The sequence below is a fragment of the Citrus clementina genome, unplaced genomic scaffold (genome assembly GCF_000493195.1).
Source record: "Citrus clementina cultivar Clemenules unplaced genomic scaffold, Citrus_clementina_v1.0 scaffold_7, whole genome shotgun sequence".
In the NCBI taxonomy this organism is placed as follows: Eukaryota; Viridiplantae; Streptophyta; class Magnoliopsida; order Sapindales; family Rutaceae; genus Citrus; species Citrus x clementina.
Window position 1 is genome coordinate 20,350,665 of NW_006262075.1, and position 12,559 is coordinate 20,363,223.

Consider the following 12,559-nt stretch of genomic DNA (forward strand, 5'->3'; position numbering starts at 1 on the left):
TCAGCAAGATGCAGATGTAGGCAACGACGAAACTCAAGTATGGCAGATATCTGTGGATGGGTCATCAGGAGAGCGGGGTTCAGGAGCAGGGATTGTCCTGGAAGGCCCAGAGGGGGAGGAGATCTCTTATGCTGTAAAGTTGGAATTTGCAGCCACAAATAACCAGGCAGAATATGAAGCCTTGATAGCAGGGCTGGAATTGGCTAGGGCCGTGAAAGCGGACAGAGTTAAGATCAGAACCGATTCCCAGCTGGTTGCGAATCATGTCAGTGAAAGATTCCAACCAAGAGAGGAGAAGATGGAACAATACCTAAGGATAGTCAGGCAGATGATGGGGAAGTTCGAAGCAGTGGAGGTGATACAAATCCCCAGGGAGCAGAATAGTCGAGCAGACATTTTGGCTAGGATGGCAGCCGTCGCCGACCCAAAAATGCCAAAGTCGGTCCCCCTAGAAGTGAAGTCTCGCCCGAGTATCGAGCAAAATTTGGGGGTGTTGCGGATAGAACAAAAAAGCTCGTGGAGGGACCCGATAGTTTCATACCTTAGAGACGGGGTCTTACCACCAGATAAGCTACGGGCTCGGAAGATTAGAGCTCAGGCCTCGAGATACACGATGATCGATGGGGTACTGTATCGACGAGGATATACATTACCGTTCCTTCGGTGTTTGGACGATGACGACGCGGATTACGTGCTGAGGGAAGTGCATGAAGGAATTTGCGGGAATCATTCTGGCGGGAGGTCCCTGGCCCACAAGGTTCTAAGGCAGGGATATTTCTGGCCGACGATGCACCAGGATGCGCAAAGGAAGACCAGGAGCTGTGCAAGCTGCCAGAGTTTTGCGAATTTCTCTAACCAACCACCAGAGAAGCTCACTTCCATGGCCTCCCCTTGGCCATTCGCTCAATGGGGAATTGATCTGATCGGCCCATTGCCAAAGGGACGAGGAGCAGCAACACATGCAATAGTCGCTATAGATTACTTCACGAAGTGGATAGAGGTAGAAGCCCTTAGCAGGATCACAGAGAAGAAAACAACAGACTTCGTGTGGAGAAACCTGGTCTGTCGATACGGGATCCCATATGCCTTGGTAACGGATAATGGCAGGCAGTTCGATAATCACAGCTTCAGGGATTTCTGCCAGAACCTCGGGATAGAGCTGAAGTATTGCTCGCCTGCTCACCCTCAATCGAATGGACAAGTAGAAGCAGCCAACAAGACAGTCAAAAGGCTTCTGAAAACCAGGCTCGGAGCAAAAAAGGGTGCGTGGGTTGACGAGCTGTCAGGTGTGCTATGGGCATACAGAACAACCCACAAAACCGCAACGGGGGAGACACCGTTCGCTTTGGCTTTCGGACATGAAGCGGTCGTGCCGGCTGAGGTAGGAACGACCACACACCGGACAGATCATTTCAATGAACAGGAGAACGACGAGCAGATATGTTTGAATCTTGATCTGCTAATGGAGAGGAGGGAACAAGCAGCCGAGCGATCAGTCACTTACCAACAGAGGGTTGCTCGGTATTATAACCAGAAGGTGAACATACGGCAATTCAGGGTCGGAGACTGGGTACTGAGAAGAGTGAATCAGAGCACCAAAGATTCGACTCAAGGAGTGCTGGGACCGAATTGGGAAGGGCCGTATAGAGTCAAGCAGATAGCGGGGCCCGGAGCTTACAAGCTGGTTCGCGCGGACGGCCACGAAGTGAAACGCCCATGGAACGCAGCACACCTCCGAAAATACTTCCAGTAAGACTTGCTCACATTTTAAAGCAATTTCTGCTCATGCTGTCTATCTTTTATTTTTATGTTTTATGTCCGAACAATTTCATGTAAGTCAAATCCTGCCATTAATGTAACGTCGACGAATTTATTTCGCTTGAAACCGATAAAAAAAAAAAAAAAAATCCTAAGGCATGCAAAGGCTCGCCAAGTCTCAGAGCCTGTCTTATGGCGAGACAGAAGCCAAGCATGCCAGGATCTGCTCGGCCACGAGAAGGCAGCAGAATCCAAATCGTTTGAAGAAAATCCTGAGGCATGCAAAGGCTCGCCAAGTCTCAGAGCCTGTCTTATGGCGAGACAGAAGCCAAGCATGCCAGGATCTGCTCGGCCACGAGAAGGCAGCAGAATCCAAATCGTTTGAAGAAAATCCTGAGGCATGCAAAGGCTCGCCAAGTCTCAGAGCCTGTCTTATGGCGAGACAGAAGCCAAGCATGCCAGGATCTGCTCGGCCACGAGAAGGCAGCAGAATCCAAATCGTTTGAAGAAAATCCTAAGGCATGCAAAGGCTCGCCAAGTCTCAGAGCCTGTCTTATGGCGAGACAGAAGCCAAGCATGCCAGGATCTGCTCGGCCACGAGAAGGCAGCAGAATCCAAATCGTTTGAAGAAAATCCTGAGGCATGCAAAGGCTCGCCAAGTCTCAGAGCCTGTCTTATGGCGAGACAGAAGCCAAGCATGCCAGGATCTGCTCGGCCACGAGAAGGCAGCAGAATCCAAATCGTTTGAAGAAAATCCTGAGGCATGCAAAGGCTCGCCAAGTCTCAGAGCCTGTCTTATGGCGAGACAGAAGCCAAGCATGCCAGGATCTGCTCGGCCACGAGAAGGCAGCAGAATCCAAATCGTTTGAAGAAAATCCTGAGGCATGCAAAGGCTCGCCAAGTCTCAGAGCCTGTCTTATGGCGAGACAGAAGCCAAGCATGCCAGGATCTGCTCGGCCACGAGAAGGCAGCAGAATCCAAATCGTTTGAAGAAAATCCTGAGGCATGCAAAGGCTCGCCAAGTCTCAGAGCCTGTCTTATGGCGAGACAGAAGCCAAGCATGCCAGGATCTGCTCGGCCACGAGAAGGCAGCAGAATCCAAATCGTTTGAAGAAAATCCTGAGGCATGCAAAGGCTCGCCAAGTCTCAGAGCCTGTCTTATGGCGAGACAGAAGCCAAGCATGCCAGGATCTGCTCGGCCACGAGAAGGCAGCAGAATCCAAATCGTTTGAAGAAAATCCTAAGGCATGCAAAGGCTCGCCAAGTCTCAGAGCCTGTCTTATGGCGAGACAGAAGCCAAGCATGCCAGGATCTGCTCGGCCACGAGAAGGCAGCAGAATCCAAATCGTTTGAAGAAAATCCTAAGGCATGCAAAGGCTCGCCAAGTCTCAGAGCCTGTCTTATGGCGAGACAGAAGCCAAGCATGCCAGGATCTGCTCGGCCACGAGAAGGCAGCAGAATCCAAATCGTTTGAAGAAGATTCCCAAGGCATGCGAAGGCTCGACAAAGTCTCAAAGCCTGTCTTAGGGCCAGACAAAAGCCCAGCATGCCAGGATCTGCTCGTTCGCGAGAAGGCGAGCAGACTCCGAAGCATTCGGAAAGTTTTCTACGGCACGCAAAGGCCTCACCAAGTCTCAAAGCCTGTCTTACGGCGAGACAGAAGCGATCAGCGTTTCAGACGAAAATTAATTCATGAGTACGACACGAGATAGTAATCAACAACATTTTTATTAATGGCTAACAGAGGGGATAAATTTCATAAACGTTGTTCATTACAATACAAGAAGAAATATATCAAAAAGATGGTGGATCAGTGAGCCGAGCAGCATCGGTTGGCTGGACCTCCTCGGGTGCGGGAGGGGTATCACCAGTTGCGTCCGGGGGGGTGCTCGCCTCGCCAACATCAGCAGGGACTGCACGAGGAGGAGAGTTACCCTCCTCAATCACGATCGGCTCTAACCCCTCGGCATCTTCCTTGGCCGCCTCCTCGTCCATATGTTGAGCAACACCAGCTGCAAGGTCATCCATCTTCAGATCAGGGTGTTGCTTCCCGAGGACGGCCATGATACAACGATACGAATGCCGAAGTCCCTGGTCGTACTGGTTGTCGGCCTCCCTCTCCAAGTTCTCTACATGAGCTCGGTGGGAATCGCGGAGAGATTCGAGCTGAGCCTCATACATAGCCCTCTGCCCTTGGAGATCCTCCTTAACCTTGGTCAGCTCCTCCTCGAGGGTAATGGCTTTTGCTTGAGCAAGGGACTCTTGCTCTATCAGCTTGAGGTTCTCAACGTTTAGCTCCCCCGCCTTTTTCTCGGCAACGTCAGCTCTGGTCGTCGCCGATTGAATGTCCTCCTTCATCTTCCTGTCGTAACGGCCAACCTTGGCCTTATAGTAGGTGGCCATGCAGCTGAGATGGAAAGCACTGTACTGCATGGCTCCCACCAGCTCGCCCAGGGTACAACCGTCAAAGCCCTCCAGGTCCTTCTTGCTCACAAGTTTAGACAACTCATTGAGATAGGGAACCAAGTGTTCTGGTCGGCTGTCGGGTAAGCGAGACCGAGGCACAACAGGTGGAGAAGATGAAGCAGGATCAGTGGCCGCTCTACTGGATTCCCCGACTTTAGCAGAGGCAGGAGGGAGAGCCTGCAAGGGAGGAACCTGCTGCACGATGTTCTTTCGCTTCGCAGCGGGAGCATCTTTGTCCTGGTCCCTATCGGTTGTTGGAGGCCGAGAGCGTTTCCTGGTCAGAGCTCCAATCACTGCGTCCTCCATCTTATGGCCAGGAAGTATCAACCGAGACTCGAGGAAGTTGTATGTAGATAGCAGTTCTCGGCTCGAGCAGGAATTGGCCAATACAGCCTCGACCCGTTTAAGCAGACCAGGTCGGAGCGGGAAGTGAACACCCCAGGAAACTACAGCACAAACAGACACTTGGTTAGAGACAAACCAATACAGCAGGAACAATTATGGATACAAGACATCTAAAGCGAGCAGGCAACCTGGGACCGTGAAACGGGGTGGGACGCGACAATCCTTCCCGTCTATTTGTGCAACTTGACCCCAGGGACCCCCAGCAAAAAAGAATTTCCTCTTCCAAGTCCCACCACCACCAGTTGGAAGATCAGTTATGGGTTTCCTGCTCTTGGTACCAGATTGGAAGTAGTACCAGCCGGCATCTTTAGGGCTGCTCTTCAGCTGGTACAGGTGCTTCACCTCATCAACCGTGGGCTCGCTTTGGCAACATCTGTCCCACAATATGAACAGACCAGAAAGCACTCTCCACCCGTTGGGGTTCAGCTGACCAGGAGCCAGATTTAGCCCGTTAAGTATCCGGGTAAAGTAAGGCTGCAAGGGACACCTCAGCCCATACTTAAAGCTCTCCAGATACAGGGTAACGTATCCCCTGGGAGGCCGGCTAGGTGTATCCTTCTTTCCTGGGATCTTAAGAGGTATCTCACCAGGAATACTATACCTAAGTCGGAGGTCATTGAGCTCGTCAAACGTGGTCGTACACGACATGTAATCAATGGCATAATCACGCGACAAGGCTCTACCTCCTACTGTACCCCGTTCTTCTGGTCGTGATGCTCCTGATGGGGACGCCTCACCAGAATCATCCCCTTGACCCTCACTCAAGGTGTTCTCCGATCCAGAAGATCCTTTTTCATCGCTACTGTTGCTCGAGGAGGTTGTTTGGGGAGACATCCTCCTAGCGCTAGTACCAACACTAGACCTAATGGGCTCTAAGGGGATCCCGGGATCAAAAGTAAAATCAGCGGGCAGACTAGGCAAAAAACCTAGTTCGTCGTCACCAACCTCAACGACCTTCTCCTTACCCTTCGACATATCCTAAGTTCTAACCAAGACACCACCGCCAACTACAACCTCAAGCAAAGCAGAGAGAAAGGAAATTACCTACAACTAACCAATACCGAAAAAAATAGAAGAAATACCTGAAGCAGGGACTCGGTCAGAGAGAGACAGGGATGACAGCTCTGGCGCCGAGGTTCATTCGCCGGGGAGACAAGAATGGAGAAAATGACGAGTTCGTGTTTGAAGATTTTGGGTTTCCTTACTGAGAAGCAAACTCTTGGGCTGCCAGCATTTAATGACGCATATTCCGAGAATCCCGTAACCGTCGGTTTGAAATTCAAATTGAGGGGGGGGATTTCTGCCACGTCACCTCGTCCGCAATTAAATGCGACATGACTCCTGGCAGCCTTTTCCAAACCCACGCGAGCGAGTACTATCGAGTTTCTACTGCTGGTCCACTACATTACCCAACACCAGAAACTGGGGGACCGGTGTTTGGGAGGGATACTGTTTGGGACAAATGCGTCAAAGGGACCAGGAATGACGAGCAGACATCTGATGGCGGAGTTCTGCGAACCGATGTGTTCCGTTAAAGCCTAGCGCGTGGAAGAACAGGATCAGAAACATCCTGCTCGTCCACGATGTTGTCGTCCGCGAGGCCAATTCCTATAAAAGGCATGAGGCCATTCCGGCTAGAGATCGAGAGGCGAGGAGACCCGGTCGACGGCAGTTGGCAAGACGTGCTCTCCAGCACGAGAATCTAGGCACAACAGCCACGCTTTCCCCAGAACCGCGAGGTAACACGCAAGATCTCACAGAGCCATGACAGCCACACTTTCCCCCGAACCGTGGCGTAACACGCAAGGTCTCACAGAGCCGTGGCAGCCACGCTTTCCCCTGAACCGTGGCGTAACACGCTAGATCCCATGTTTTGCCCATAACGCAGCAGTTGAAGTCCCATACCGTCTCGAAAAGAGCAGAAGACTGAGATTCAGAGGAAGCCTATAAAAAGGTAGCCAACGAAGGTAAAAGGGTTGGCATTCTTGAGAAAAGGGGAGAAAACCACAAGAAACGCCATAAGACCTGTGGCAAGCTTTTCCCGAACCTTCATATCTGACTTGAGCGTCGGAGGGTTTGCGCCGGGAAAACAACCGGCGTACTCTGACTTATCTGTGTACGCAGGGACCTCCGGAGAAAAAGCCTGGCGAGGAGACCTCCTGGTAGTGACGAAGTTGATCGAGCAGAGATCCTGATCGTAGAACGAGGAGAACCGGAATCTCGCATCAACAATGTGCATTAATTCATTAGTCAATGAATGTTTTCCTAATAGTATTAAAAACAGAAAGATCACATTTAATATCTTGTCAATTCTTTTTTTCTTTCAGAAAGCTCTCATTTAATATGAATAAAGGAAATTATTTGTTCCATTTAATTCAAATATATACGTCACAATAAAGAGTAGGGTTATTTCAACTTAAATTTTTAACTTAAAATTTTGACATAAATTTTAAGTAGTTGATTTTAAATAATCAAGTAGAAGATATTAAAAGAAAAAGTAGTATTTAATGTTGGTTATTCATCCATCATTGAATTTTTTGAAGTCAATAGCTCTAGATTTGTGTTAAAAATTAAAATTAAAATATCATAACACTATATTAGATTAAGGAAGTATGCATTTAAACATCCCCTCACACAAATACTAGTGATGTAGGTATATCTATTGGAGGGAGGTGTATTTCACCATTATTCGATGTAAATCTTTAATTAGGTTACGTAGATTTTAGTACAAACTCCTAACATGAAAAAAAAAAAAATTAGGAACTAAAAGGTGTTAGCATAAATTCAAACTACAGTAAGTTTCGGATTGTAGCATCGGTAAATTGTAATCAAATAAAAAAGAAATTGTAAAAAGCAAAAAATGTTGGGTGTAAATTTCTTTTACAGAGGGACCCAAAAGAAAAAGGGTAAAAGTTTTATAAGGAGCCCACACGTATGTTGAATAGTGAAAAGGTCACAGATGGCCCTACTGACAGTTGGGGAAAAGATACAGTCACACGTCTTTTCAAAGATTGTGTCTTAAACAAACCAATTAGAAACCGGCCAAGTGTCCCCTCCAAAACACCAATCATTCTCCACTCGCAGTCACTGAGGACCTATCAAATACGTGGGCTGTTAACACACTCACCACTTGTGCAAACAACATATGTCTAATTAAATTTAATTATGATAATTTTTAAAAATAAATAAATAAATAAATATATATATATATATCTCGTAATATTATTTATTTATTGTATAAATGAATACGGTTTTAAAATTTCTTCCCGGTCACTCGCTGTCACTCATTCATCGTTTTACCGGTGCGCTTATCATCACCCATTCAGCACTTATCATCACTCACGAGTCACGGTCGCCGTTACCTTTCCCTTCCAGTACGTTCTCGCAAAATGGACCCCGCAGGGATCCAAACAAATCTAAAAGTTTTTGCTGTCACCTGATTTTGCCACGTATAAAGTGCTTTAACACGTTTCACGCTCCCCTTCTCGCCTTCACTCGTGTCAGCTCGTACGTGCGGTCCAATGAGACTTAAGGAAAATTTAAAATGTGAAAAAGGTGAATTAACAATGAGCCCCTATATTTTGACCAAATTGTAAGAATAAGGTTTGCGCTTTTCTTTTCTCTGGAATCATCGGTAACTAGGAGTGATAATTGTAAAGTAGAGATGATCTAAAATTTTAAGTGAGGAGTTCAACTATAACGCGATTAAATATTGAAGTAATTATGACCTATTAACTTATTAATAATATATTAGAATTATCATATTTTCTAAAAAATATTTAGTTTTGTTGGAATAAAAATTGATCCAAATTTAATCACATAACATTATGAAATAGTTTTAAAAAAGTATATTAATGTAGCGATAATTGGTGACACACTAATGACTCTATTTAATTTATTTAAAAGCGATGTTACGCTCACAAAGTTAGGATCCAAAGTTTATGTTTTGGATAATATAATAGTATTGAGATGAGTTGATAATTACTCCTTATTATTGTATTGAGTTTATATTTTAATTTCGATCCTACTAATAAACATGTCATATATGTTTTGACACATCATGCTAACTTGAATTATCACTTTTATTATTGTCAAATTTTATTATTTTATTACTAATTAATACTTTAAATGTTATATTTCTGAAATTAGCTTATTCAGAGGTCCATTTGTTTTAAAACTTTTAGGAGTATAACAGTTAAATCTTCAATTTTATTGATAGAATATAGATTCGTCTTTTGGAGACTCATATGAAAGAAACGTATAAACCATGTCTTTACCTTGTGGTTCCATTACAAATTAGGGAGCCAAATACAATTACTCCAAACAAAAGCAGTCCCTTGGTCTATTATTTTGCATGGTCAAGCTTCACTAGGAACCTAGCACCAATAATAGCATTGAGCGGGGGCCACAGCCCACTCTCTTCTCGCCACGTGTCGCTCCAACTTCCCATTTTCTCTATATATACATGCCATTGGTGCGGAGAAATCATGCACAGATTACCAAGCTAGTTTCGAAAGTTAAAAGAGTGTTGAGTCGAGTGGGAAGTGAGAATTGAGAAGGAGAGTCGAGTTCGGAGACAGCAAGACGAAACAGCTCTTCTTCCAATAAATCTCAAAGCATTTGTTTGGTTTTATTTAAAGCAATTTTCTCAGCAAACTCTTCTTCTAATAAATTTTAAAGCATTTGTTTGGTTTTTATTTAAAGCAATTTTCTCAGCGAAGTTTTCAATTTTTTCTCTAAAATTTTCCTGGGAAAATGTTTATCGAAAATTTCAAGGTTGAGAGCCCAAATGTGAAGTACACAGATAATGAGATTCACTCTGTGTACGATTATGAAACCACTGAGCTTGTTCATGAGAACAGAAATGGCACTTATCAGTGGATTGTCAAGCCCAAAACTGTCAAATATGAGTTCAAAACCGATGTTCATGTCCCTAAACTTGGGTATGTTAGAGAAAAAAAAAAAAATCTAATTTTTTAATGTAAAAGATTTTTTGTTTTCGTTATCATGCGGTTTATTTTGGTGGGTCAATTTCAAAACTAATTTTTTTCATACATTTTTTTATGATTTTGATAGGGTTATGCTTGTGGGTTGGGGTGGAAACAACGGCTCAACTCTCACGGGTGGTGTTATCGCGAATCGAGAGTGAGTTTATTCTTAAATTTTTTTTACCTATTCTTAATAGCTTTTGCATGTCAACATTTTTATCGATGTAATTGTTGTTCTCAGGGGAATCTCCTGGGCCACAAAGGACACAGTGCAACAAGCCAATTATTTTGGTTCACTTACCCAAGCATCAGCAATTAGAGTTGGGTCTTACAATGGAGAGGAGATTTATGCTCCATTCAAGAGCATTCTCCCTATGGTAATTTTGTGAAAATGAACTGTGTTTGCTGTTATTTTTTCATAATTGGTTATAGATTAAGTTAAAATTTCTATTTTAATTTGCTTGTAAATTCAGGTGAACCCAGATGACATTGTGTTTGGAGGATGGGACATTAGTGACATGAACTTGGCTGATGCCATGGCCAGGGCTAGAGTGTTTGATATTGATCTTCAAAAGCAACTTAGGCCTTACATGGAATCAATGGTCCCACTTCCTGGAATCTATGACCTTGATTTCATTGCTGCCAATCAAGGGTCCCGTGCCAACAACGTGATCAAAGGAACCAAGAAAGAACAAATGCTACAAATCATCAAAGATATTAGGTACACGTAGTTAGTGAATTACTTGTTTTGGCTACAAGGGCTTTAATTGATTTTAAGGCATTGATTTGTGTTTGTTTGCGTTGATTAGAGAGTTTAAGGAGAAAAACAAGGTGGATAGGGTTGTTGTACTGTGGACTGCTAACACTGAGAGGTACAGTAATGTGATTGTTGGGCTAAATGACACAGTGGAGAACCTTCTTGCTTCACTGGACAAAAACGAAGCTGAGATTTCTCCTTCCACCTTGTATGCTATTGCTTGTGTTCTTGAAAATATCCCTTTCATCAATGGAAGCCCCCAAAACACCTTTGTACCAGGTTCTAAAGCTTTGTGATCTTTGGTTGGTTCAGTTAGTTTCATAGGGAAGTATGAGGTTATGCTTTAGTTTGTTATCCTAAATTGGGTTGTGTTTGCAGGGCTTATTGACTTGGCTATTAGGAGGAACTGTTTGATTGGTGGAGATGACTTCAAGAGTGGGCAGACTAAGATGAAATCTGTTTTGGTTGATTTCCTTGTTGGGGCAGGAATCAAGGTATATAAGGAGATTTCATTCTAATGCCCCTGTTAATTTAATATTGCTTTAACTTTATTGAAAAGCTACCTAGGAAAGTGATTTCTTAGTGATTTTTCTGTATGATGATGATATTGACTGGTTGCTTTGTCTGATTAATGTTGATATGGTACACAGCCAACATCAATTGTTAGCTACAACCACTTGGGAAACAATGATGGAATGAATCTTTCAGCCCCTCAAACCTTCCGCTCCAAGGAGATTTCCAAAAGTAATGTTGTTGATGACATGGTCTCCAGCAATGGTATCCTTTATGGGCCTGGTGAACACCCCGACCACGTTGTGGTCATCAAGGTAATTTCACCTTGATTAATAAGTGAAATGTTTATTGCAGTCATGTATATGCATGTCCTTAAATATTGTGACCAAGTGTGGCCAGCAGAGTTCTTGTCACATTGTATTGTAAATACTTCATTACTTTGTTAGTTGGTGGGTCTGACTGTTGTGTGGTGGGGTATTTGTGTTTCTATAGTATGTGCCATATGTTGGCGATAGCAAGAGAGCCATGGATGAGTACACATCAGAAATTTTCATGGGTGGCAAGAACACCATTGTGCTGCACAACACGTGTGAGGACTCTCTTTTGGCTGCTCCAATCGTTCTAGATTTGGTTCTGCTGGCTGAACTCAGCACCAGGATCCAGCTCAAAGCTGAAGGAGAGGTTTGTTTATTGCATACTTCAATTTTTTGTTTCCTCAACATTAGAATTGTATAGTATCATGGATCTTTGCTTTCGGATTGTTACTGGTTGTGATGAAGTAATAAAAGAAAATATATTATAATTTGGTGTTGAATTTTTTCAGGGCAAATTCCACTCTTTCCACCCTGTGGCTACAATTCTCAGCTACCTCACCAAGGCTCCTCTGGTAGGTGTTCGATCACCCTTCTTGGAAGAATTACATAATGCTCTTTTCTTTATATTAGTCATAAAACTTGATGAGTAATTAGTAAGCAAACTTCATTTCTTCTGGGAATTCAGGTCCCTCCAGGCACACCAGTGGTGAATGCGCTGTCGAAGCAGCGTGCAATGCTTGAGAACATTCTGAGGGCTTGCGTTGGCTTGGCTCCTGAGAACAACATGATTTTGGAATACAAGTGAAGAACTTGCAGGGGAGAAAAGTGGAAGAACCGGTTTTCCCTTTCTCTGTCACCAATCAAAGCTGTGGTGGTCCATTTAATTACTGATTGTAATGTCTTGTGTCATGAAATTGTGGTTAATATTAGTGTGTCCTGTATGTTTGCTCTTTTATTTTTTTAATGAAGGTGCTGGAGTGTAGCCCATTGCCTTTGTAGCTCATTTCGGAGCATGAAATCTCTTGTATTGCAAGTAGATAATATATGGAAGTTCATAAATAACTGTATTGCGGCAAATTTGAATCTCATCTAAATCCTTACTTCTTAACTGAATGATCAGCCAACATAATGTTCATCATTCATCAGCCTCTAGTCTTGATGACGATCAATCACTTGAGTAGAATAGACTGAACTATTTGATGATGATTTTGATTGATCAACTTTGAATGGTCTCTAATTGAAAAGGGAAAGCGCACTACAATGGTCCCATCATATCTCTTCCTCCATTTCCTGCAAGCATGTGGGGAGCTCATTATTTTTTGTAAGTGGACAAAACTGAAGAGGGGCCATAAATCTGT

The 12,559-nt window shown here is 44.2% G+C and overlaps 2 protein-coding genes across 2 annotated transcripts; one reads left to right on the forward strand and one right to left on the reverse strand.

Moving 5' to 3' along the window:
* Positions 1–3,552: 3,552 nt before the first annotated feature.
* On the reverse strand, positions 3,553–5,875 carry LOC112097038. Its single transcript, XM_024181294.1, has 3 exons — positions 5,872–5,875; positions 5,712–5,753; positions 3,553–4,670 (listed from the first exon to the last, which is right to left on the reverse strand). Exons 1-3 carry the CDS (start codon positions 5,873–5,875, stop codon positions 3,553–3,555), a joined length of 1,164 nt encoding a protein of 387 aa, XP_024037062.1.
* Positions 5,876–9,337: 3,462 nt separating this feature from the next.
* Positions 9,338–12,309, forward strand: LOC18035848 (inositol-3-phosphate synthase). The gene is made up of 10 exons (XM_006428086.2): positions 9,338–9,572; positions 9,706–9,774; positions 9,859–9,994; positions 10,091–10,338; positions 10,427–10,653; positions 10,753–10,868; positions 11,025–11,201; positions 11,380–11,568; positions 11,711–11,773; positions 11,887–12,309. The coding sequence occupies exons 1-10, from the start codon at positions 9,385–9,387 to the stop codon at positions 12,004–12,006; spliced, it is 1,533 nt and encodes a 510-aa protein (XP_006428149.1). The 5' UTR covers positions 9,338–9,384; the 3' UTR covers positions 12,007–12,309.
* The last annotated feature ends 250 nt before the right edge of the window (positions 12,310–12,559 follow it).